This window comes from Drosophila subobscura, chromosome U (genome assembly GCF_008121235.1).
Source record: "Drosophila subobscura isolate 14011-0131.10 chromosome U, UCBerk_Dsub_1.0, whole genome shotgun sequence".
Lineage (NCBI taxonomy): Eukaryota > Metazoa > Arthropoda > Insecta > Diptera > Drosophilidae > Drosophila > Drosophila subobscura.
The window spans coordinates 13,311,959-13,332,923 of NC_048534.1; the positions used below are offsets into that span (position 1 = coordinate 13,311,959).

The 20,965-nt window shown below is 43.7% G+C and overlaps 3 protein-coding genes across 4 annotated transcripts; 2 read left to right on the top strand and 1 right to left on the bottom strand.

Annotated features, from left to right (window-relative positions):
• The first annotated feature begins 289 nt into the window (after positions 1-289).
• On the top strand, positions 290-2,328 carry LOC117901490 (EGF domain-specific O-linked N-acetylglucosamine transferase). Its single transcript, XM_034812258.1, has 3 exons — positions 290-1,528; positions 1,590-1,801; positions 1,858-2,328. The coding sequence occupies exons 1-3, from the start codon at positions 566-568 to the stop codon at positions 2,249-2,251; spliced, it is 1,569 nt and encodes a 522-aa protein (XP_034668149.1). The 5' UTR covers positions 290-565; the 3' UTR covers positions 2,252-2,328.
• Positions 2,329-2,632: 304 nt separating this feature from the next.
• On the top strand, positions 2,633-4,302 carry LOC117901544 (uncharacterized protein At4g17910). Its single transcript, XM_034812335.1, is given in 3 exon segments — positions 2,633-3,568; positions 3,630-4,010; positions 4,013-4,302. Coding segments are annotated over 3 exon segments (1,365 nt in total). The 5' UTR covers positions 2,633-2,829; the 3' UTR covers positions 4,258-4,302.
• On the bottom strand, positions 4,205-5,197 carry LOC117901545. Of its 2 annotated transcripts, none has more exons than XM_034812337.1 (2): positions 4,972-5,197; positions 4,205-4,907 (listed from the first exon to the last, which is right to left on the bottom strand). In XM_034812337.1, exons 1-2 carry the CDS (start codon positions 5,147-5,149, stop codon positions 4,324-4,326), a joined length of 762 nt encoding a protein of 253 aa, XP_034668228.1. In that variant the 5' UTR covers positions 5,150-5,197; the 3' UTR covers positions 4,205-4,323. The 2 variants fall into 2 exon arrangements, with proteins under 2 accessions (XP_034668228.1, XP_034668227.1); XM_034812336.1 differs by having other exon boundaries at positions 4,205-4,916.
• Positions 5,198-20,965: the final 15,768 nt, after the last annotated feature.

Sequence of the window (20,965 nt, forward strand, 5' to 3'; positions counted from 1 at the left end):
TTATTCGGATATGCATTCAACGCTAGTAACTAAAATGCAAATACATGGCTTAGTTATTGCCACTGTGTGCAGAGTCTGCGCAATTCAAAATATCAGCTATTCAGAAGAAAAATAGCTGTTATCACAGACAGAGCTGTCTGATTTTGCTTGCATGTTTTGCACATAGTTAAAATTTATAGTGTGCTAGAGGGAAAGAAATGTAGTTCCATTGAAAAAGAGCCAGAACTAGCTTGGAAAATGCTAAAGTGCTCATTTATCTCATTAGATCTGGCAACTCTAATTATAAACAGTTGTTTTGGTCGTGGAAGCAGGTTTTCTGCCGTGTTCTTCATCACTATGATGGACAGCGGCAGCTGCTGTTGAATTAACTTAATCATAATCATCTTATCCATTGACGCTGCGCAGCCGCGACGAAGCTGTGCCGAGTGAGATCATCAAACCGAGCCGCTGCCATTGTTGGCCGTGAAATGCAGTTCAAGATGCTCTCGATGTGGCACTGGCTGTGAAATCGAGTCGCGAAAGTTTGCGCTTAGACATCGAAACCTGCAACGAAGTACTTAAAGTTATGCTGCACCTGATAATACTCAACGGGCTGCTGTCTCTGGCCGTGGCCCAAACAAACCCGGACGCAAAGCACACGTTGTCTTTGCCGAATCTGCCGTCCGATCATCTCATACGCTACCTCAACACATTTCCCAAACTGAAACACCAATTGCCGTCGAATGCCACGACCAGATCGACCTCGTCCGCCTGCTGGGGCCACGAGCGGGATTGCAGTGCTGAAGCACGCTTCCAGAATCCCCAATGTGCCGGCGATCACACTGGATGGGCGCGCAGCAAAGAGGCTCAGGTGCAGACCTTCTACTACCAGGCTGACTTTGGCTACATACAGCAGCAGTTGCTGGAGCTCACTCCGATGTGCATGCCCAAATACCTCACCGACTCATCCTTGGAGTGCACCCGATATCTCCGCTTCTGCCGGGGACGCAATCTGCTCTTTGATCTCCGCGACGTGGCCCAGCGAGAGGAGCGCATTCGCTACCACATGGATGTGCTCAGTCCTGGCCAACTGCTGGGTCACTGTGATTTGAATCGAACGCGTCTCTCGGCAGAAATGGACCACATTGGATCTGCCCTGCAGTCGTGGGGTCCCGAGCTGCGCAACTTTGAAGTCTTGCCGAGCCCAGTGCTGGAGAGCGACGTGTGCGACCTGGTAGTGAATACGCCCACTTTCATCATGAAAATCGATGCCACCTACAACATGTATCACCATTTCTGCGACTTCTTCAACTTGTATGCTTCGCTCTTTGTCAACCAGTCCCATCCAGCCGCCTTTAACACCGATGTACAGATACTTATATGGGAGACATATCCATACGACTCGCCGTTCCGGGATACGTTCAAGGCTTTCTCCCAGCGAGAGGTTTGGACTTTGAGTGATTTGGAGGGAAAGCGCGTATGTTTCCGGAATGTCGTGCTGCCGCTGCTGCCCCGCATGATCTTTGGGCTGTTCTACAATACACCAATAGTAAACATAATCTTTGATCCACGGGGAGGTAATTACTCTACTAATGAGGTGATTCTTACAGATCCAAGGCTGCTCGAATAGCGGCTTGTTTCGCGCCTTCTCCGAGTTCATTTTGCATCGCCTCCAGATTCCGTTCAAACCGCCACAACGCAGATTACGAATCACTTATCTTTCGCGTCGCACAAAGTATCGTCAGGTGCTGAACGAGCTGGAACTACTGTCGGAGCTGGAAAAGAATGAGGACTACTTGGTCGAGCGCGTCTCCTATGAGCGGTAAGAAACTTAATATATAAATTATGATTTTGTTGGCAGCTGTAAATTCTTTGCAGGCTCTCCTTCACCGATCAGCTGGCCATCACTCGAAATACAGACATTCTAATTGGAATGCATGGCGCTGGACTGACGCACCTGCTCTTCCTTCCCAACTGGGCATGCATTTTTGAGCTGTACAACTGCGAGGACCCCAATTGCTATAGAGATCTGGCTCGGTTGCGGGGTGTTCGCTATCGCACCTGGGAGCAGCGGGAGCTGGTCTTCCCTCAAGACGAGGGACATCATCCAGAAGGCGGCGCACATGCTAAATTCACAAACTATCGCTTTGATGTAGAGGAATTTTTGCACCTAGTATCCGAAGCGGCCAGCGAAGTGCGCTCCCACAAGGACTTTCCGCAAGATATGTCAGATAGGCTAGATAATCGTATGCCGCAGCACAACGAGCTGTAGTTCCTTTTTGTGATCCAAATGCATTTATTTAAATTATTTGCTCGACCCAAAAAATAAAACGGTATTATTTAAATTAAGACGAGTGTGACCGAGCATAAGGGGCAAACGTTCAGAAGCTAACTGCTGCAAACATAAATTGTTACAAATTGCAAAGGAATAGTGATGGTTTGAAATAACAATGAAATGAACTAGCTAGCTTTTAATATTAAAGAATAAGAATAAAGAATATCTTAATCGAAGAATATGACTTTCATCTGTATATTTTGAAAATGAAAAGGTATTTTCGGTATATTTCCGATGGTCTGTCGGTATATTCAATAACTCCGCGGTCACACTGTTGCTGCAGACTTTGTTTATATTTTCTGTAAATGTGATAATTGTTTGTAAGTTTGCCCTTATAATCAATCTTATTACGTTTATAGGATCATGAGCTGGCCCAGCTCATCGTCGCCTGTCGTTGGCTCTGACTCTCACTTTTTCTATGATGCCTGTAACACATCGGCAAAGTGCTATCTGTCAGCGCCCCTTCACATATTCAAATATACTTGGGGCAAGGCACATGCCGTTCGTTGGGAACAATGGAGCAATACCTAAGCATGGATCAAGAGGTATTAGTAACGAATAAAAAGTCATGGAATTCAATAAAAGAAAGTGTGGATAGCCTTATTACATCGCTTCCAGTGCTGCTGGGATTCGTGCTTTCTCGCATGCTCTGCGCGCACCTGCCGAGGCTGTCGATGCGCCGATTTCTTCTGGAGTACATGCTTGTTGCCATACCAACTCTTATTTTCTTCATGGGGTGCAATGATTACCTCCACTTGTACTCCATAGCGGTTACCGTGGGCCTCGCATGGTGTCTTCGTCAACGGCAAGCGCTTGGATTGCAAAACACAAAGTATGAGGTGGGAAAGCGTCCTCTGGTCTTTACCCTGCTCAGGGCCGTCTGCAACTGTGGAACGGGTGTTGCCATCCTCGCAGTGGACTTTCCGGCATTTCCATTCCGTTTCCGCAAGAGTCGAACGTTTGGCGCCTCTTTGATGGACTTGGGCATTGGCTTTTTTGTCGTCACAATGGGCTTGGTGTCGCATCGGGCCAGGAATTTCGCTGATTTGAAGAAGTTACCCAGGGCGGTGGTTCCTTTGCTGCTACTGGGTCTGGCACGCACCATTGTAATATCGCAAATCAACTATGTCCAGGATGTGCACGAGTATGGGCTGCACATGAACGCATTCTTCATCCTCGGACTGACCAAACTATTTGGTGCTCTGTTCAGTCTTTTGGCTAGCTCGGATGCACAGCTGTTGGGACTGGCTTTAGGTAAGTTCGTTTGAGAATGTGTATGCTACATTTCTAATGATTTCCCGCGTCACTCTCTTAGGTATTCTCTCTATTCACGAGCTCGTTCTGCAACTGGGTCTATGCGATTATGTGATGTCGGATACGCTGCCGCGCATTGGCTTCCTGAGCTCCAATAGGGAAGGCCTGAGTTCTTTACCCGGCTGCGTCGCCCTGTACCTACTCAGCATTTACTTCTCCAAGTGGTACACTTCCCAGGATCATCTGAACTACAAGCAAATGTGCTCAAAGCTGAAGCGACTCCTCCTGGTAGCTGTTGCTCTCTGGGTTGTGGTCTTCCTCAGTGCCTACCTCTTCGGCATAGCTCGCGTCACGTTCAACTTTGGATATGTGACTTGGACTTCGGCCGTCTCCGTGGTAATCATCCTCATCTCTGCGTACTTCTTTGAGCTGGTTTTGTGCAGACGCGTCCGACATTTGGGGATGGTCACAAAGAAACTATCAGTTCCCTGCCCACCTATGTGGAGAGCCTAAACATGAATGGTTTGATCTACTTCCTGCTGTCCAACTTCCTCACGGGAATGTGCAACATATTTTTCGACCCCAATAACCGCACAACTGTTGAGTGCGTGTTCATTCTGCTCGCCTACATGCTGATCTGTTCAACGACGGTCTTTATTATGCTTAAAAAGCGTATAAGGATCGCTTAGAAGATGGCCCACAAATCGGTTAATAAATAATATTTTCCCAAAAGTCTTAACGTAAAATTGGATAATTCACTGGTCCGTGGAGATGGACTCAAACGGCATAATATAGCCATTCGGCAAGACCAGAAATATTATTACAGGTGATCCCTTGCCGGCGATCTGTGATCTGGGGTCCAGGTCCGCATTGGAATCCTTGTATACCTCGTACACCAAGTAGCCATCCTTTACGCTGACAAGTCTCGTCCACAGCCACTTTTGCGTGTTGGATGGCGACACTTTGGCTCCTATCGAGAGCTTCGACTTCAGTCGCTCACAGGTTAAGGGGCAGGCTGACAGCGACTCCTTAATGCGCGCACCGAGCAGACATTCGCCGCCTTTGCTACGCGGCTGGCACTCATCCACGGGATTGGCAAAGTCCACTCGCGGAGACCGTCGGCTTGGGCAACAGGAGGTGGAGCGATCGCAGCACGCTGGCTCTTTGCTGGACATCTTGATGCAAGGTGGCTTCGGCGTGCAGGGAGTTGATGGAGCACTCCGATGACTACTGCAGCTGGGAGGCCGAGAACAGCACGTAACGGCCGAGCTAGATGGACAAACGGCACTTTTAACGGAGCCGCAGCTGGTCGGTGCGCACTTCTCGGCGGTTGTGCCATCTGCTGGGTCTGGAAATCGTTAATAAATTGTTAAAAGAATTGGTCTAGAGATGGCACCACCTACCGCAACCAGACATGGCCAGCATTCGGATGACCTTAGTAGCCCCTGAGTAGTATAGAATACGATCCAGCGTGGACATGATTATCTCATCTGGGTAGGGACCCAGCAAGTCGTACAGCGGCGCCTGAGGTGTCTTCTTGAACTGTAACGTTGAACCGCAATCGCAGCTCATGTCGCTCATCCAATTTCTTCGTATCTAGTGTAAAAAAATTGAAATTTATTTCATGATTTCCTAAAATACTTTTTCTAGTCAGTTTTCTATGTATACTGGGCACAGCCTGCTCCGCTCCGTCAGGTGGCAGAGGGCAGATGTCAAAGGTGCGATATCCGGCTTAGGCTCAGGCCGAGGGGCGTCACAAAAGATAAGATTTCTATTAAGGAAATGACAGAAATTGCTTGCATTGAGCCAACGATGGGATGAGCATACAGTCAAAGGTCGAGCTACTGGGCTGCAGGGATATTTAATTTAATGGCGCAAACAAAGGCCAAATCAAGGCTGCGCCTTAAGGGGGGAAAGTGTGTCCGAACGGCAGGCGCTGAGTGGGGCGCAAATGACCAGGAACGAGCTTCTTATTCTAGGCGGAAAATGGCAGTTTAGGGTGTTTCGGTTATGTCACATAACTTATGAGGAATTAAGTGACGTTGATCAAGAGTCTGCTAACATTTACCTATTTTTATAGACAAGTTTATGATTCGGGGAAACATTTACACGGTGAAGTATTCTCTGAATTTTCGTTTCAGAACTTCTTAAGAGTTTTGATAATCGTTTAGAGTATCCAATCTTCGGCCTGGCCACACTCGTATCGAATTTCTTCTCGTTTTTTTTTGTCCGCCGCCTCCAATGTAATTACGGCAACAGTTTCCGACCCTGAAGCCTCTGGATGAGTAACTTCTGGCTGGAATCAGTCGTGGCTTTGATGCGCTTTTAATGTCATATCCTGGCGGAGGACGTCGTCGCTGAATCTTATCTGATTTGGACCCGCACAAATGCAATTTCCGTCCAGCAATCGTAGACCCTCTGCCAGTCTCAACCCTTCTCGCACACGCCCACGATTTATGCTGAGTTAATAGTTGGGAGTCACTGTAGTCATAAATACGTACAGGCAGTGGGTATGAAGGGGGGACCAGCACACCTGTTCGCACATGGGGTGGCTTTTCGGCTTTGATGACAGATTATTTTCATTAGCAAAAAGAAGGAGGAGCAGGAGGCAGGAGGCAGAAGCTCTAACAATGATGTCCATTCGTAGCATTCACGTGCCGGGCAGACAAGAATTATGAACGTTAATTATTATTTTCATGTTTTCCGCTCATTTTCGGTTGTATGTAAAACATGACAGCCCAAACGGAGGGGATGGATCCATCTGATTGATGTGGCCAACAATCAGGCCGAGAATTGGGTTTCCTCTGCTCTGCTCTTCGTTTTGTATTTCGGGCTGCCAATTTGCTGACAAGTAATTTTTTTGCACTGCCTCAAATCGGATTCCATTCAAAAGGGCTTTCATAAAAAAATATATGTAGAACTGGAGGAAATAAATATATCTGTGCATATGCATGAGTGTCTCCATGTGTGTGCATGTGGGGGTGGTCTTGGGAGTCGGTTGGGGTTCGGGATGGGAGCTGCAATCACTGTGAAGAGGCTTAGCATGGGCCCAGGGGAAATCGCTTAAGCCGTTCATAATGAATATTATGACTGTGTGTGCATGGGCGTATTTGAAAGAATGTTAGTGGAGGGCGAGTGGGTGAGACTAAGCCAGGCATTCAAATGACAGTCCAAAAATAGGAAATCGAGGCTTACTTTGACGGGCATGCTTTTGGGGACATTCTGAGGGAAGTCACAAAGGGGCAAGCGCATCCGTTTCGAAACTCTGCAAGTTTGGTTTTGAATTAATTATATTAAAATAAAATAAAATCCTTCCTTGACATCACATGGCTGTGGCGCCTTGTAATTTCACCAATTCCAACATAAAGCATTCTTGTACTCCTGTTAGCATTTCCATAGAACTTTACAAAGTTATTGATTTGATAAGGCTTCCCCAAGCGCTCCTTCCTGATTGAGCTCTCTATCTCTCTCTCCCTGTACAAGAGTTCATGACTTGTGCTGGGGGGAACAGACTCCATAACAACTCCCATCTTAGGGCAAACAAAATGCTTATCGAACAACAGTTTTTATCGCAGCTTATGCGTCATGGCAGCGGGCCACAGAAGCACCACTCCAGCCTCCTTCCCCTTATACGAATATCATTGTGCACAATTCTGAAATGCTTTTAGTGAGCGAAATTGCGCAATTCTCCGGCAATCAATGCGAGGCCAAAAAAGTGTTGAGCAAAACGAAATAAGACGAGTTGAGCGCGACAGTCGGCTACGGTACATAACTTTAGAACTACTTTTATATCTATGTTTAGTCCTCGAGCTGTAGAGGATGGTTTCATAGACTCCATTCGTTGCGGTTCACAGTTTTTCATTACATTAGTAGATATTGTAGTGCGTCGGAAAGTGCATTCTACAGTCAGCACTTATGCTGCACGAAAACCCGTGTACGAAAAGTGTGAGCTGCAGATGGACATGCTGGAGCAGACAATCGGTTGCCATATGAACGGACGCGGCCGGCGTCTAGTTCTCGTCAAAATTGCGCTGCTGTTAAATCGAGCGGAAGCTGATGTGATTATCCATCCCGTCCAGAGTGCATTGGGTCTCGTCGCCTAGTTACCCGTCGTCAAGGTGCATACAGCAGACAGCGCACAGCAGAGTGCAGCAATTAGCGACCCGTTTTGAAAGTACAACGCCTTGAGGCAATCGCATTAAGTGATTTCTAGGTCTAAGCATCCTACTTAGTACTCGAGGCTATGAGACCCAAGAACATTAAGAAGATTAATTCTCAAAATCTGATTTCGTTGTGGGTGATGTTGTTTTTTTTTAGTCCGCAAATCTCAGATAACGTTATGCATCATTGTGTCAAGGAATTGACAAATCTCGGGCCATGCGAGCAGGGCGGAAGAAGGAGCAAAAAAAAAATAAGGAATTGGAACAATTTCACATTTCTCATGTTGAAATGCGAAACCAGGCCTCTGGTTTTCCCCCCATCGATTGTGCTCTCTAAAAGCAATCATTAAATAAGAAAAGTTTGCTGTCGGCCGAGGCAGGGCGGCACTTCCCCCAGTTTGCAGGAAAACAAATGTAAGGAGTTTGACAAACTCACACAAAGACCCAAAACATTGCGAAAAAATCGCAATAAAAAATCCGAGACAGGACATTGCCCCCCAAACGTTGCCTAACCCAACTCTGACTCCCCTGCCCTCCCCTGTGGCGCATTTAATAAAGCCGCACAAATGGAATGACTTGCCTCAGTTCTTCTCGGCTCTTTTTCTTCTGATTTTCTGTGTGTCCCTTTTTGCCACACGACAGAGTCAGCACCGTAACCGCAACACGTTAACGGTTTCGGTTTCACTTTGTGATTTACAACAACAGCCGTCGGGGAGGAGAGACCAAACAGCCCTCCTCACTCACCCATCCACCAACGACTGTTCTGTTCTATTCCGTTCTATCCAGCCAGCCAGCTTCTGGGCGCTCATGTGTGAAAAGGTACTTGGGGAGTTCCCCGAGTCCTTGCCAGCTCACTGGCAATTGTTTTGGCCAGGTCTCTGAGGCTTTCGTCTCTTGCATATGTCTGGAATGCCACAGAAGAGGTAAGATATAGACATAAGATATCCGTAGCCGATTTGGATACAAATTATTTTCCCCAGGGAAACTATTGGTTTCAGCTGGTAACTCTGATATCTGATAGTATCTTTTTCAAAGATTTCTCTCATGTTAGAATCTGGAATATCGTACGACTATGCAACAGGCAATAATTGATATTTTCCAGCTAAATAAATATTAGATTAGCTACAACTTAAGATCCCAAACTGAATGTGAATATCTTGGACAAGCATCTGATTCCACTAGCTGAAGGTTTAGAAAAGAGTAAGTATTTCATTGGAGTGTATTTCCTGATAAAAAGCCTTTTGTTTGTAGCATCCAAATCGGACAGAAAAGTCAGACCACCATGGACGGCATGCTAATCATTTGCTTTATGTTATGTAAGTTTAATACTTGTATTAAAAATCTGATAATTACTTTAACACCCTCAGAAAGGTAGTTCAACTGTGATAAAAACAGTAAATACAACAAAATAAGTCTCCTTTACCAAATCTGTCTTACAACATTTTTTGTTTTATATTATTAAAATACTCGGACATTCTTGCACCAGTACCAGAATGAAAGTTCACAAGTTCAGCCAGCATTTCCAAGTCATTAAATTCATTTAGAGGAAAATGCCAAAGTTAAAAGACAAAAGTTTTCCACGTGGCGCACAGAGATAGAGATGCATAGATACAGAGATACGAGCATCAACAGGGGCTACGGCGTTGTCCCAACAACCTGGACCGCAGCCAACCCTCCCCCTCCCACTCCCACTCCCAGCCATGGCATTCTTCGAGTGTTATCGGGCGGACAGCATCATGCATATATTAAGCGTAAATTGCCGAGGCATTCATTCCGAAGAGCTAATAGAAATATCTGCCAGTTAATTTAGCGTCATGAAGTTGCCCGAAAATTGGGCGGTGGAAATCATTTCTTCCCCCTCTGGTTGTCCGGGAGATGTTCAGACTATGAAGTGGCCACGCCTGCTTTGTATGTTTGGAGGGATGGAAATACTTAGCTACGATTGATTGAGAAGGTGTACGTTTGCCTTTATAAGTATATACATTTATTTAAAACTTTTTGATAGCACAAAGAAGTTACGGCTTAAACCTTTGGAAGAGAATATATATTTACATACATACATGTACATATTATTTTAATTTAATTTTAGTATGTATCCATGAATTCTATGAATTAGTCTCCAAAAGTGGCCGAATAAGAATTTTTCTGGACAAGAATAGTTGGACTTCATTCCAAGTTTAGAAAGACTAACTTCTGAATACAAAAATTAAAGTATTTGTTGATTTCTTTTGATTCTAATTTTTCCCATTTACATCAGGCACACTGCATTAGATTCATTCAGATATATTCACATATTTTCGTCTGGAAAATGGGTAGCAATCTCATTGCAATCTACTTCTGGGAATTGACTGGCCTGATTGTTTTCACTGGTTTGTACAATCTCAATTTCGGCAAGTAAATGCATCTTGAACTATCTTTGGCTATAAGTCCATCAGCTTATTGCAGGCATACTATTCCTATTCATATCAACTTTCGTATTGCTTCCTTAGTTTATCTAAAAACTCCTCATGTCACACTCTCCTAATTTTGATTAATTATTTCACTTAGTCCGTTTCAGCTGGAGTATTTTTTTATTTTGTTGACCTTTCACGCCTATGGGTCAGTATCGTGAGCGAATGCCACTCATTTTTTACGACACAACTTGACAGTCTGACATTCCAAATGGTGAAAAATGCAGCATTTGATATGAGGCCCACACAAAAAAGGAAAGAATGCCAAAAAAGCTCATAAAAAACGATGTCCTTGGTGACGCCAAGTACAGAGCTTGGAATAGATGGAATGGGATGGGATGGAAGGTGTTGGCTATTGACGTCAGCAATGGGAATCGGTACAAAGAACGTATGTAGTGTTCAGAAATAGATAAAGAACAGCCCCGCTCCATTCCATTCGGCAGACCCGTTCCAGGTTCTGGTACTGCCCATGGGGTTGGGTTACAACCCCTTTTTAGAGCGAGCGACGTCGACACTCCATTAATTGAAGCCCCTGGATTACGGTAAATTGCATTGTCTTTCAGCCAAGAGCACCCGCTGCGATGGAGTTCCGTTTCCGGTTGGGCTGGGCTGGGAACAAATCTTTATAATCCCTGATAATTTCGTTAATGGCTTTAATCACTTACTCACAGGCATGAAAGGATTAGACCGAGGAACGAACGGGTCAGAGACAGGGAGAGAATTATTTTATTTTCATTTAATTTTATGCGAGCTCAGTGAAAATTTTTGGGCAGCCATTGCGATGTTCAGTCGAGGCTCCTCCTTTTCAGTGCTGTCCTTGTGTGCCTAAGGTCACACACACACGAATGCCCGAAGAGCCGTGTATATACTCGAGCAGCGACATCTGTTTACCTATGCTGCACAAGTACATATATCTATATACACCCAATTAGGCAGCTACAATTGTTGCCGTTCGCCGTTCGCCGTTGCGTGGGGGAAACTCAACACTCGACGCTTGAAACTCAACACGAAAGTTTCGGGCGTTGGGGTGCATTGAGTTGGGTGAGCTGGAAAGCTCCGTCACGGTGGCGGCGGCTATAAAAGCCCGGGCCCATCCACTGGCGCCACACACAAACCACAAGCGACGCCCAGGCAGCAGACGGGAAGAGGAGTTAACACCACAAAAATACCAAGAACCAGGAGGAGGACATCCACATCCATCAAGATGGGAGCACGTTCCCTGTGGCAGCTTTGCCGACGGAGCTGGCGGAGGTGTGGCACCAGTCAGCGGCTCCAGATACCCGTGGCCTGGAGCGTGGAGTTGGCCTGCTATCGCCGATATCAGCGTATTCTTTAGACTAATTCGGACTATATCTATATCTCCAACAATGAACCTAAAGAATATCATAGCAACATCATATCAATCCATATCGATTTACGAGTACACACTATGAATATCCAATTGTTTTTATAATTACGACGGTATTGTTTTGAATCTTAGTTGGAAAATAATGTGATTATTTTGTTATCAATAAACGAAATTAGTTGTAAACGAAACAATATATTTGAAATGAATTTAAAAAGCAAAAATCTCTCCTGCCTAAAAAGTAAGTCTGTAGATACAGATATCCGGATTTCCGAAAATGTATGATCGCAGTTTTGGAAACCCAATTACACTCGAAAGAGCAGAGGTTTAATGGAAAATGGAATCTATCTTAAAAGTGTTTGATTATGTTTTATTAACAGGTGGATCTGACGTAGACAGAAGTGTTATTTGATACCGTTTTGGACATGCCAATTTTGTTTAAAATAAATCAACCATTACCGACATTCAAAGTTGAATTATTTCAATTGCCGTGGGTTAAACGATGCTACATTGACCTCAAGTAGATCTTCTCCTCTGACGGTTAGCCATGTTCTGAAGCCGCTGGCAAAGCAATAAAGCACTAAGACCAGATGAGAGCAAACAATCGCTGAGATTGAACGTCTACAGAATAACCATTAATCTGGCAAATAACCAGGCCTATTTGGCCCTTCATGATGCTCAAAAGTAATCAGAGAATTTTGTTGGTCGTGTGCAAGTGGGCCGGCCCAAAAATTTGCATATGTCAACACGGAACAGCAGCAACGATTGCCCTGAAACACGATTTATCTACGGGTACTGCGGTGGTTGGAGGCGGGAAAGCACTGAAGCACAAGAGATACATTTGCCTGATGAACAAAATTGAAATGTTAATTACATGCCTGGCCAACGGAGTGGCAGAAGGGGGTTGGTTGTTCTGCCATTCAGATACGCACTGCAAACAGTTTAAAAAACAGTCGAGAGCGTTGTTTAGACACTGGCTAAGCAAACAGGAGAACAGCCTCGGCTGGTTTTCGATTTGTTTGCTCAACTCTTAATCAGACCGAGTTCTGAGCACTCTTCCTAGAGCTGAAGGCGAGGCAGAGACCGGAGCAGTAAAAGTTTAATATGGCATCGATAACCCCGGGCTAGGGCTAAACGTTGGAAAACACACACAAACTCAGGGGACTCTGACTTGGGCCAGGGGATGATCTGGCAAAACTCCCATTCCACCCAGAACCTCTTGACGCTGATGAGGTGTGAATGCCACCGCAGCTTTTTGCTTTTGTCTTATGTTCATTCCTCTGCTGTGGCATCCACTTGAGGTTAATTGAATTTCGATGCCTGCTTGCTAAAATGAAAACGTTTTTCTGCTTTTAAGCTGGTTAGGCCAACTCGGGACAGATGGCAAAATCTCTGCATTGTACAATGTACAAACTAGATTTTCTGCAGCGATGATGGAACATCATTAATTGAATCAGTTGCTAATTGAAATGTGTTATGCCCCTGTAATTGAATTTTGCTGAAGTCTTCGCTTTGGTGGTTCGAGATCCATCTCCGTGTTTAACAATTTTTGATTGTATTCTTTTTTTTCAATAGCTTTCGAACTGTATTCAAGGATTGCCAAAATTATAAAGTTCTTAATATTCTCATGTCTTGAAGGCTTTGTGAAACGCCCTCTCCTATTCCCGAACAAACTTTTCCACTCAAGCATGTGTGATTATATGAAACGCAGAGAAGTGTAAGTCTACAAATCCAAGATATTTTTTCCGTTGTTTAACAACTTATTATATCGAATTTCCAAACTTTGGCGACACATTAAAAGGATTTTCCTTGGCACGTGCCGCCGGCCCCATAATGGAAGGGAAATCGCTCTCCACAACTCAGAGTGGAAACATGAGGAAAAGCCCGAAATTAGCATTCACTTTCAAAGAGCGTGTTTATTTAGCTATTTATTCAATTTTAATTTCAACGTTTTTTCTGCGTTCTTCCTTAGAACAATCAGTCACGGAAGCAGAAGAAAAAAAGATGCGATTACATTTAATTGAATTTTTTCCGCGTTCTGTTTGCGCGAAGAAAGCCAAAAACTGAATTGAATGTATTATATTACCAATAAAAAAAATAATAAAAATGCGCAACGCGATTGGGAGAACGAAGGGAGAAGAAAAGTAGGAAAACGTGATGTTGGAGTATTCAAATTTCTTGTGGGGGAAGATGTACCAACGAAAGCAATTCTGAAACCGAGACAAGCTCGTTACGATTTCGTGGCGAGAGTTAAAGCTTCCTTATGAATTATTTATCCGAGTTACGGGTAACAAGCCGCAAGTTGTCATAAAAATCCTGCACAGAAATTACCTGTTGATGAGGCATACGTTAGTTTACCCTCAATTACCAGGTCTCTGGGGTGAAATTGATCCAAGAACATACTCACTCGAGACAGGGGGTGAGGTTAAGGGTGTGCTACCCCCAGAGGAGGCATTAAAATTTTATCAACTGCGTTTCTGGGTGTTGTGGCTGTTGAATTAAGAAACGCTTGGCACGTTAAATCAATTTGCCATTTTATAAATCTTCATTTCGCACCTGAGACGTGATGGTGGTCCCCTGGAGAGGCGCCACAGGTGGCCTTGTCCCAGACAGCACAGCGACAGCGACCGACGAGAGCTTTAAGTTAAGCCAGCTGCTGATACGTGACTCCCTCGAGCTGGCCAGGATTTGCACACTTACTTCTATTTATTTTTTGTTGCTAGCAATTCGCTGAGCTTTTACGAGTTTCGCAGCTCGTATTTGCATTGGAAACTCGTTTCAATTAGCTAAAATGTCCTGTTCACACCATTTGCCTGATTGTCCTGCCCGGCCAGTGACCAAATGTGTCTCAGTGCTCGGAGTTCATTGCCCATTCGGGGGCATTTTTAATTTCTGTAATGCCTTTTGTGATCTCTGAATGGTCCAAGTGCACTCGAGTTGCGGCATCGTCAACATTATTGTTACTTTCAGAGACTGTTTTCAGAGCTTTTAAGAAAATTATGCAATTGCATTATGACGCCACATTGACCACTCTCGGACTCGTTATTTTTGAACGTTCCTCGAATTGTCATTTCCTGTTCAAGTTTAAAATTGAGATCGTATATCAAACGCATCGGAAAACGGGGGGCGTTCCTTTGAGCCCCCTCAGCGCGCTCAAAAGAGCAATCCGGCGAGAGTTTTAGAGCTGTGTATTACAAATAGCTCAACGGGCGGGCCACGAGCCAGCAGGAAGGACGACTCTGTCAATACTGTTGCCTTTTTTTGTCGGTGGGTGGCATAATTTATGGGCCTCCCTCATGCCCGCTCCACGCAGCGCTTTCCACTTCTCCACTGCGGTTATTAAAATGCTTCAATGCTCTTACCCATACCCTTGCCCACGCACACACACTCTCGAGCAGACTCGGCTTTCATTGTCGTCAGACAACTGGCAAAAAGTGTAGCTGCTCGCCGGCGCCGACTAATGGCAACTGAAGTAGCAGGAAGGCACAGTGGGATGAAAACCTTTTGTTTGGTGTGCCAACATCTATATTACAATCTTAATGTTGGAAATATTATACAAAATTATTATGTAAAGAACTAGAACTGTAGATAACTATAACTTTTGATTATAATCCTTGTGTAAAAATAACATTTTTTTCAATTTATTTATGGAGAGATTATGCAAAACTTTTACTAATTCATCACTTGAATACGAGTATGTATGCAGCTGCTGCAGATATGAAAAACAGATGGTTGAATTGAAAGAACAATTGCATGCAGAAAACCTCGGCCTCGTCCCACAGTGCTCAGTTGTGTCTCAGCTTCCTTTTCTGCCTGATAATCAATAAAATGTTTTGGCATTTACTTTCATTGTTTGCTGCTGCAACGCCCCTGCAGCCGCGCCTCTGCACAGGGACTTTATTTGCATATTTTGAGTGGGAACTGGCGAGGCATATTGCGGGGCTTTATATCCTTCCGTCGCCGCTGATGCCGTGCTCAAGTCCTTTGCACCGGGCGTGCCTCGTGAATTGTTTTACTGTCGACGTTCATTTGGGTTGATGTCCCAAAGACTCAGGACACAACATGAAAGTCGCTTAATCTACTTAAATGTCTTTGAGCTTGAAACTCTCCCCCGGCCCTCCCTTGGAAACTTGCGAGTCTCAGCACATTATAACCGGCTCGTATCCCCATCGAGACTGACTCAAGACGGAGTAGATATTCCGTGGCGTTATTAACATGGATTTATGGCGTATCGTTGGGCGACTTAGGGCCGCTATTAGCGTACAAAGATGCAAACAAGTTGAGTCCGGACTCGGGAGGAAACTTCTTCAGAAGCGTCTCACATGTCAATCAAATCGAATTCAAGGTAACAAAGCAGAAAAACGTAGAATTCATCCAATGATTTGCGGGGACTTGCGAAAGGTAGCATCAGATAATTTCAATTAAAAATGCCTTTGAAAGGGCATTTGTTCGCTGAATGGACGGGGGATGGACGGGGGATGGACGGGGTCTGGCTACCATGACAAAGCATCCTCCTTGATGTCCTTGTTGTTGTCGTCAACTGCCGTATCAGCAGTTTCAAATCCGGGGGTGACGGCAGTCAGTCTGGTGTGGGGTCTGACTGCAGCTTAATTGAGTTTCGCTTTGACGGCAACCGCATAAAAGGCAACAACTTTTAAGTATTCACATTCACAGCAATTAAAGCCCCTCTACTGCCAGCTCCTTTGGCTGCTCTCCTGCTCTATCTGGAGGAAATTTAATATTTTTCTAATGATGCAAAGCCCTACCGAATGAATACACATTTTATGGTTTCTTCACACAGCTGACCAAAGCCACAACCGACCTTAAATGAGGGTTGGACTTTAAAAGTTGATTGTTATGTTAAAAAAAAAATATTAAAGATGTGAAGATGTTGGTAGTAATTTGATTTATCTTGGAATTTACCTTTCCTTTAGTCTTTATTTTAGATTTATTTGCCTGTTTTATTTATTTCCAGTTACTCTCATGTGCATCTACCTGTTGCATACCAAATGAAATGCCTTAAGTACACTTAATTCATGACTGATTTCTACTGCGCTTTACAATCTTAAAGCTTCACCAATTCTTCTACATATATTTGTATATATGTAAGATCCTCTCCCTATACTTTATTGACCCCCTCATAAATCTGATTTAAATTTTGCAGCTCCCTTCTGCTCAGGAGTGCACATTTTCTATGGCCACTTTTTGGGGTGGATAGATACATATACACGTACATACATTTATATCGTCATAAAGTTATCATCTTGATGCTGACGAGCTTGTTGTTGCGATGACGTAGCAAACAAATTTCCACTGTTAACAATGGGCACGTCGTCGCTTCTGTTGTTCTCGCCACTCGCCACGCCTGTCAGCGCAACCACTGGGAGTCAGTCTCGGAGTCATTTTGTCAGCCTGTCTGCCTCATCCCGCTGCCTCCTCGTGATGCTTGATGGCAGCATAATTGATGCACTCGAGCGTAAGTGATTAGATTCATTATGATGCCTGGCAGGCAACGGCAACGGCTCGACTTTGACTATGGTGTGGGTTGGAGGGTATCAGGTGTCCACTTCGAATTGAAATGTTTGAAAATTTAAAATTATTTATAAAACGTTCAGACGTTTCGAAGGAGGAGTGCTCGTGGTCTCAGTCCTGACTGCCCGCTGCTGTTAAATGATGTGTGTCAACATTTTTATTACCCTTCCCCGTTCATATGTATCTCCCATATGCTGGTAGGGGTAAAAGCCAACGTGCGCCAACATTAATCAAGACATTCTAAAGATTCAGATATACATTCATATTTATGCATTTTGAGGGTAAAATACAAAAAACAGAAAGCAGCAACAATGCTCGGCACACGCCGGGCGACAAAAGCATTTGCTTCCGGTATGCCGCCTGCGGCAGGACTCTGTAGGGTATGGAATAAAAGGGGACGAAGGAGTGTGCATTCTAGCTTGAAATAAAGTTGCACTGGCGGCCGCCTCGCTTTTTGGCTTTTGTGTTTTCCGCTTTTTGTTGTGGGTAAAAAAGCGTAGAGAAAAATGTGTTTCATATGAATAAATATTCCTGCTTTGCCCTTAATGGACTTCGTTGTTGTGGGACTCTCTCTGTCTGTCAAAGGGGTGGGGATGTGGCTCATAAATGGGAGCATATGCTAATTAAGAAGAGGAATTCCTTCGCTCCGAGGAGAACCTATTGCGTAAGCATACCGCAAAGGAAATGCAGTATTCTGAAGGTATATTCAACAATGTATTACTTTTACGGGTCAGTGGAATATTAAAGAACAGAATTCCCAAGACAAAGGTTGAGCTTTTTCGACGGCTTTTATAACTTGAGAGTTCCTCAGCTGCTCGAGTGCTGGAAATACGAGCGCATACAGTTACATATAAATAATGTAAATATCCAAGAAAAATGTAGGAAAAAATCTATTTTATAAAGTCGATATCAAACAAAAGTACATTTCTCTCTCCTAGCATAGTCATCCCCAGCAGCCTCTGCTTCGCATTTCCCCATCTAATACCAGATTTACTTCATATCTCTCACGCTTCCAGCTATTTGCACACAAACAAAAATAAATATTAAATCTCAGACTGACGGAAGCGAAATCGTTTTGTGCCAGAGACACCCTCGCACCACACCACACCCCACTCAGTGGCACCCACCCCCTCAACGGATTTCGTTTCACCGATGTGGCACTTTACTCGTACTACCACTACACAGCCTTAGTCCATGTGGCACGCTTATCGACTGGCGCAGCGTTTAGTTTTGTGATTGAGTGGGTGGACATGTGGATTGACAGGATGAGTCTGCTAGATCAACAGTCGGCCGAAGCTCATCAGTTTCGCTCGTCATGGCTTTCCGTGTGGGAAAATACCTCCTCCGGCATACGCGTACTTGTGGGGTCTCTGAGTAGGACCAACTTCTAAAGTCATCACATTTTGGTCTGGTAATTAAAAACGTGTGAAGCTGTACCCGTGAAACCCTTTTGCTCCGAGTAATCCGCGCCCCATCCCTCATAAATCAGACAAAGAAAAGCCATACATCATAGACACCATGGGGAATCCCCCAAAAGTTACGGAGAGTTGACACGGCACAGCAAGAGCCGAAAGCCTCAAAAGTTGTTTTGTAATTAGTGCAAAAGGCAGAGACAACCAGAGATGTAGCAACATCAGCAGCTAGAACAACTGACTGGATAATGATGATTACGCTGGCGCAATGAAATTGAAGATGACTTTTGGTCGAAGCTGCACTAATTACCGCTGACGGGCGGCGGGACTGTTCGCTCGATCTTCCGCTACGACCACGAGCACGGCACGGGCTCAGGCTTCGGCCTGTCAACTCAAGTTTGACACTTTTTTGCGTGCAATTTATGAGGGCGGGTGCTCGCTGTGAGGCACAGTGGGACTGAAGGGGAATATTGCTATTGAATGTTATATTTTTCGATAAATACATACAAATACAAATACATGCATTTACACATGTATTAAGACTAAATAGTTGTAATGACATTTTTAATGTCAAAATAAAATGAAATTATAATTATTTGATGCTGGCAATTTTGATCATTTCACAAACATAAATGCATATTGCCATCCCACTGTGCGCTGTGGACGTTCGACTGACACTCGAGCCGTTGACAAGGCTGCCACTTAGTTTAGAGTTTTATGAGCGCAATTCGATTATTCTTCATTTACGTCAATCAATGTGGAGGCCGCTGCCTACTGGCTGCTTTTAGGAGCTCTCCCCTGCACTTCTAATCGCTTTGTTTAAATAGTAACCGTTGCGGGAAACAGGGATTTTTCGAAATTTAATATCACAGATGATGTGTCTGAGGCGGCTGCTGTATTGTTGTTGGCTATTGGGCTATGCCGCCGTCCTGTCTATGGAGCTGTCTGCCCAAATGTCTGCTCTCACTTCTCTTATGTCGCCCTCGTCCTGTAAGCGTATCCTTTCGAATACGAAATCCTTTGCGGCTATGGCTGGCGAGGCTGCCGCTGTTTTGTTGATTTTCATTTCATTTCCCAGCTCGCCTTTTTTCTCGTTTTCTCGTTCTACCTCCTGTTTATTTCGCTTTGCTGTTTGCTTCCGCAACTTTATTATAGCTTTTTGCTGAGTAGCAACTGTTTGGCTGTTTGCCTTATGCTTATGAGGGTAAGACCAATGCGTCGTATTGGCCTTGTCTACAGGAGAGCCTTGGGAGGAGGGGAGCTCTACAGGCTGGGGCTACAACGGAAGTGGAGCTCTCTATGAGCCATAGCTTTTGTGGATTATGAATTGGTCGTGCTGGGTGTGTGAGAATCGGGGCACTTGCACAAACTGTTGACTGAGATTATTGGCTGCTTTAAGTGGCCAGCTCAAAATGGGAATAGGAAAGGAATTACACAAACCCTATACTTTATAAGAGTCTTTGAAAGTTTGAAGAACCTTTCCTGGGTTTTTCAAAATCCAGCAACGAAATATTGGTCAATATCGGAATGACGCGAATGCCACTGATATGCTGTTGAAAATTGCCATACAAAATGTACTCATTCGCTAAGAATGCATTATTAGAAAAGACATTGAGATTTAATATTTGAAAGTGTACTTTTAATAAGTTATCGTTAAATGTTTTCTGCTATACTTTCAGATAATCTTTATTCAGCTTGCGGCTGCATCTCTGCATGAAATTATGTTCCAAATGTACATAAGTACACACATATTTTGGCGTTGTTGTTTGTTAACGATTTTAATAATCTGGTACTACCATAATATCAAAGGCTACATTAAACATTTTTTTGATGTAAATCTACATTTTACATGCGTATAAATATATTTACATGTATGGGAGAAAGTTCATTAACAAATTGTATATGTTATCAGTCAGGTAATAACATATAAGGAAAATGTCTTTACTTATATAAACAAATTATATAATAATGTATTAAAAATTCTCATATTAAAATTGAATTATTTAAGTTGAGTAATAAATAAATAATAGAAATACAAATACATAATTTCAGCTGGTTTTAAAAGTGGTTTCCTGCACATAACTGTATAGTTTACTATCTTTATAAGCGTAGGTAGTTTTAATATTTTGAATACTTATGAGTTGATTAACTAACATTGTTGTTCTTCTTGCTGAACTTAGGAAAGCTAAATTATGATTTATCATGTTCGAAACGTTACGTATTAAAATTTTGTAGTTTTATCTTCTTACTACATTCCTAGATCTCAGTAAAACTTGTTTGGTGTTCCTATCGTTTGTCGTGTATTCCCTTTTTAAAATTTCAATGTTCAGACAGTTATCGCTAACAGTTATTCAATTCATTTGATTTGATTATTAATTGAAAGCAAAATTAATCCTTACAAAAACAGTTCCATAGGTAGGAAGAAATTATTTTCAAATAAATGAATAAATGTGTAGATATAATAGGATTTTGTTTTCATGGATTTCGTTTTTAATTCA

Bases quoted from the DNA above. Each gene is read 5' to 3' on its own strand.
- LOC117901545 (XM_034812336.1), bottom strand. From the start codon at position 5,149: ATGAGCGACATGAGCTGCGATTGCGGTTCAACGTTACAGTTCAAGAAG. The intron at 4,917-4,971 runs GTAGGTGGTGCC...AACGATTTCCAG, and splicing joins GCTGGCCATGTCTGGTTGCG to ACCCAGCAGATGGCACAACC.
- LOC117901490 (XM_034812258.1), top strand. From the start codon at position 566: ATGCTGCACCTGATAATACTCAACGGGCTGCTGTCTCTGGCCGTGGCC. The intron at 1,529-1,589 runs GTAAACATAATC...TGATTCTTACAG, and splicing joins TGTTCTACAATACACCAATA to ATCCAAGGCTGCTCGAATAG. The intron at 1,802-1,857 runs GTAAGAAACTTA...AATTCTTTGCAG, and splicing joins GAGCGCGTCTCCTATGAGCG to GCTCTCCTTCACCGATCAGC.